Source organism: Castanea sativa, chromosome 6 (genome assembly GCF_040712315.1).
Source record: "Castanea sativa cultivar Marrone di Chiusa Pesio chromosome 6, ASM4071231v1".
NCBI classification, from domain to species: Eukaryota; Viridiplantae; Streptophyta; class Magnoliopsida; order Fagales; family Fagaceae; genus Castanea; species Castanea sativa.
The window spans coordinates 45,298,960-45,302,419 of NC_134018.1; the positions used below are offsets into that span (position 1 = coordinate 45,298,960).

General features: G+C 40.4%; 1 protein-coding gene across 2 annotated transcripts; it reads right to left on the reverse strand.

Annotated features, from left to right (window-relative positions):
* Positions 1–443: 443 nt before the first annotated feature.
* LOC142641150 (uncharacterized) lies at positions 444–2,847 on the reverse strand. 2 transcript variants are annotated; one of them, XM_075815545.1, is made up of 5 exons: positions 2,297–2,847; positions 1,843–2,190; positions 1,361–1,721; positions 1,119–1,232; positions 444–1,029 (listed from the first exon to the last, which is right to left on the reverse strand). In XM_075815545.1, the coding sequence occupies exons 1-5, from the start codon at positions 2,645–2,647 to the stop codon at positions 920–922; spliced, it is 1,284 nt and encodes a 427-aa protein (XP_075671660.1). In that variant the 5' UTR covers positions 2,648–2,847; the 3' UTR covers positions 444–919. The 2 variants fall into 2 exon arrangements, with proteins under 2 accessions (XP_075671660.1, XP_075671659.1); XM_075815544.1 differs by having other exon boundaries at positions 1,361–1,724.
* Positions 2,848–3,460: the final 613 nt, after the last annotated feature.

Here is a 3,460-nt window from a genome sequence, read left to right on the forward strand (position 1 = left end):
TTATTTTATTGCTAAAGCAAAAATTTATAAAGGAAGTATCATCCTCCACTAAACCAACATTCACTCGCACCCTTTTACTTCATAAAATAGTACAAAGGGAAATCTAATCAAAGAGTAAAATATTGCTGGCCAAATGGGCGCTTAATCATGCGGAGCATACATAGTTTTTGCTTAGGCATTAAGAGTTAGCAAAGAGTTTGAAACTTAAGGTTTGGACTTGATTACTTAATTAGGAGTATTATAATATTTAGCAAATTTTTAAACTAGTCAAAGCTTTGTCACGCATGTTCACAAAGCTTTGTTAGTTAAACAACCGCGCAAGTGTCCAATATAAAAAAATCAAAGGCCAAAAAGATCCCCCATGTTCTGGTTGTCTTTAAAACATGAAAACAAAACGACCTCTACATAACACAAAGGAAGAAAACAATCACACATACAGACCATTAGAGACAAGAACTTGGAGCTTTCTTATTAAAATTTTACCCGATATGGGATATTACAAGAGGTTTGTAAATTCACCTCATCTACAACCTCATAATTTAATTAATTAAAACCTTTCCTCTCGCCCCCCAAATTACACTTTTCTCCATTCTCTTTTTTACCCATTGAGCCATGGAAGAAATTACCCCCAACTTATTACAAGGAGTTAAAAACTTTTAAACAACACCCATCTCTCTCTCCTACTCACTACTATTCCTTCCTTCTGTTCTTACTTTACCTAAAGCTAGAACACCAAAAAGCTGCAACCTCCTCAAAAAGCTGGATCTTTTTTATTGCAACTACAACTCGCATTCTTGAATTATCCTTGCTTTATAAAACCAACCCAAAATACCATATTCTATCACAAACCTTCTACTTTAATATACTGCTTTCTGTGTCCAACAAAACAACTCTAATATAAAGAGACTAATTGCAGCGTTTAGTATGTCCATTCTTGAGGAAGATGTACTTCATGGTTTAGTGCTCCTTCAGTGCGTAAACTTCGCCTTTGCTGGGCCAATAGAGCATTCCTCCGAACCACGATAGCATCTGAAATACAAAACCCAAATTTAACACGACCAAACACTAACAGATCTGTAAGATTTACGCCTTAAAAGTAACACAGAACTCTGGCTTACCATGGTCTGAGGTAAAACCAGTATAGAAGCGTGGCTGAACGTGACCATTCATGTCATCAAAGTTCAAATTCAAGGCCTGAACAACCTTGGCTGGGACTAAAACTGTTGGACAACCTGAAACAAAAACAAAAAAAATAAATATACAATCAGACCAAAATTAACAACATTCACATCACAAGTGTGAAAAAGGCTAAAAATTTAGCCAAATCTGAAATACCCAAATGCAAAAATCTAAAACATACTTGTTTTCTTGCGAGAATCTGGAGGGTTACTGTATCTGCGAGGCAAGAAAACCCCAGTACCAGCACATTCCCTTTTGACAGAAGTGTTAGATCCACTCAGCAAAACGCCAGCTCTCATACTTGAACCATTGGGATTTGGCACTTGATTTTGTTGCTGTGCTTGTAGTGAAGGCCATGCAGACTGAGGCAAACCCAGAGGCCGAGCACCACTTCTTCCACTCTCATACCCATTAGTGCTTCTCACTCTACTCTGAGTCTGTATCTGCATCTGTGGCTCTCTTTGCTGCTGAGTCGCTAAGCCCACCTTCACTTGTTGTCTCCCCCAAATTGAAGAGCACTGTGGCTTCATTACATGCTGAAACTGCTAAAAACAAAAAAAACCCACAAACAAATCAGACACCCAGATTCCAAATTTCTCAGAAATTAAACCTTAAACCTTAAACATTAAACATTAAGCAAACCGAAGACAAATATATGCTCACCTGAGCTGTTTGGGGAAGATTGTGAGCGAGAGGCTGGTTAGGGTACAACCCAAAGTTGCAGGATTTTGGTGCTGCTGAGGTGGCTGCTGGGGTTGTACTAGGATAAGAGAGTAGGCCTCTGCTTTGGGGGTTGTACTTTTGAGATTCACCAGATACCTTGAGCCTTGCAACTTGACCAGCCGCTGCGTAGATTAAATCCCAGGTGTCGTTTTGAGCACCAAACGGCGTCGTTGGAGGAGATGGGAACTGAGATGGGCCGTTTGGGCTTCCATTGCTCGAGACACCGCTTCGACCTGACCAGCTACCGATTCCACTCAGCGTCGACTGAGGCGACCCGGCCATGACCCACTGAGTCAACTCACCAAAAAAGAGAAACCCAAGTCAGAACTAGGAGATTAAACAGTAGAAGAAACTAAAGGTAAAGGGTTGTTTTGCTTTTAGAAGAGAAAGTTACCTCGGGTTTGGTGTGAGAGAAACTACTCGGTACGGTGAGTTTCTGAGTTTCCTGAAGAGAGGACTGAGTCAGGCGGCGAGTTAACCCGGCGAAGAAGTCTTCCTCGTCGCTGCTCTCGGTTTCGGTGGAACCCGCAACGGACTCAACCGGGGAGCTGAGAGCCGAGCTGGAGCCGAACGAGTCGAACTCGTAGGGGAACTCAGTTGGGAAGGTGAGACTCGGTTCAAACCCAGTAGCAGTAGTAGTAGTATTGAAACCATTCTTGTTGAGGTTTTCCTCCATGAGTGCCTCCTCCTCAGTGAGAAACTTAGAGGGAAGCCAGAGCTCAGAGTCTCCTAGACACTTAGCCATGCAAAGCCCAAAAGAGCTATAAGGAAAGAGAGAGAGAGAGAGAGAGAGAGAGAGAGAGACCCAGAAGGGTGTTGTGGTTGAAAATGAAATGGGTATGAAGAAGTGTTGCTGGTTGGGGAAGATTTAATAATGACCCAGATGAGTTTGCTGAGTTTGCAGGCAGAGGGTCCCAACAAAAGAAAGAAAAAGTAAAAAAAGAATAGAAAGAGGGAACTATATAGTCTATTATCTACAGTTTGAGAGAGAGAGAGAGAGAGAATGGGTTGGGAGTAGAGAATGTTGAAGACAAACTTGCTTTTATTAAGGTTTCAGGGTCTCGTTGAGACAAGTTCAAAAAAATATATATGAAAATGAGTTAGAGAGAGAGAGAGAGAGAGAGAGAGAGAGAGGGTGTAGGATGTGAAAACAACTGGAAGAATGGCCCAGTGGTTGGAGACATTTGTCCTTGTGTGCAATCAATCTGCCACCTGTCTAAATTTTGCACAAATACAAAAATGACTTAATTATTGTTTGTATTATTCTACAGTAAACTAATAATTGGGATTGGAAAGTTTGGACTGGGGAGAGTCTTTAATTAGTTTACTGGCTAATACTTAATTACTTAATTTTACTGCTACTTGTTTTTACTACCACAGATTCTAGACCTTCTTTTAAGTCAAGGTGATTGGTTTTTTGAATTTATGTTACAGTTAAATGGAATTTATTTATTGCTTTTTTTTTAAGTTTAAACTCTCAATCCTCACCTTGTCAGTTTGTGTAATTCAAGGAACTGTTTGTTTAATCTCGTCCCATTTTGCATAATAATACTTGTGT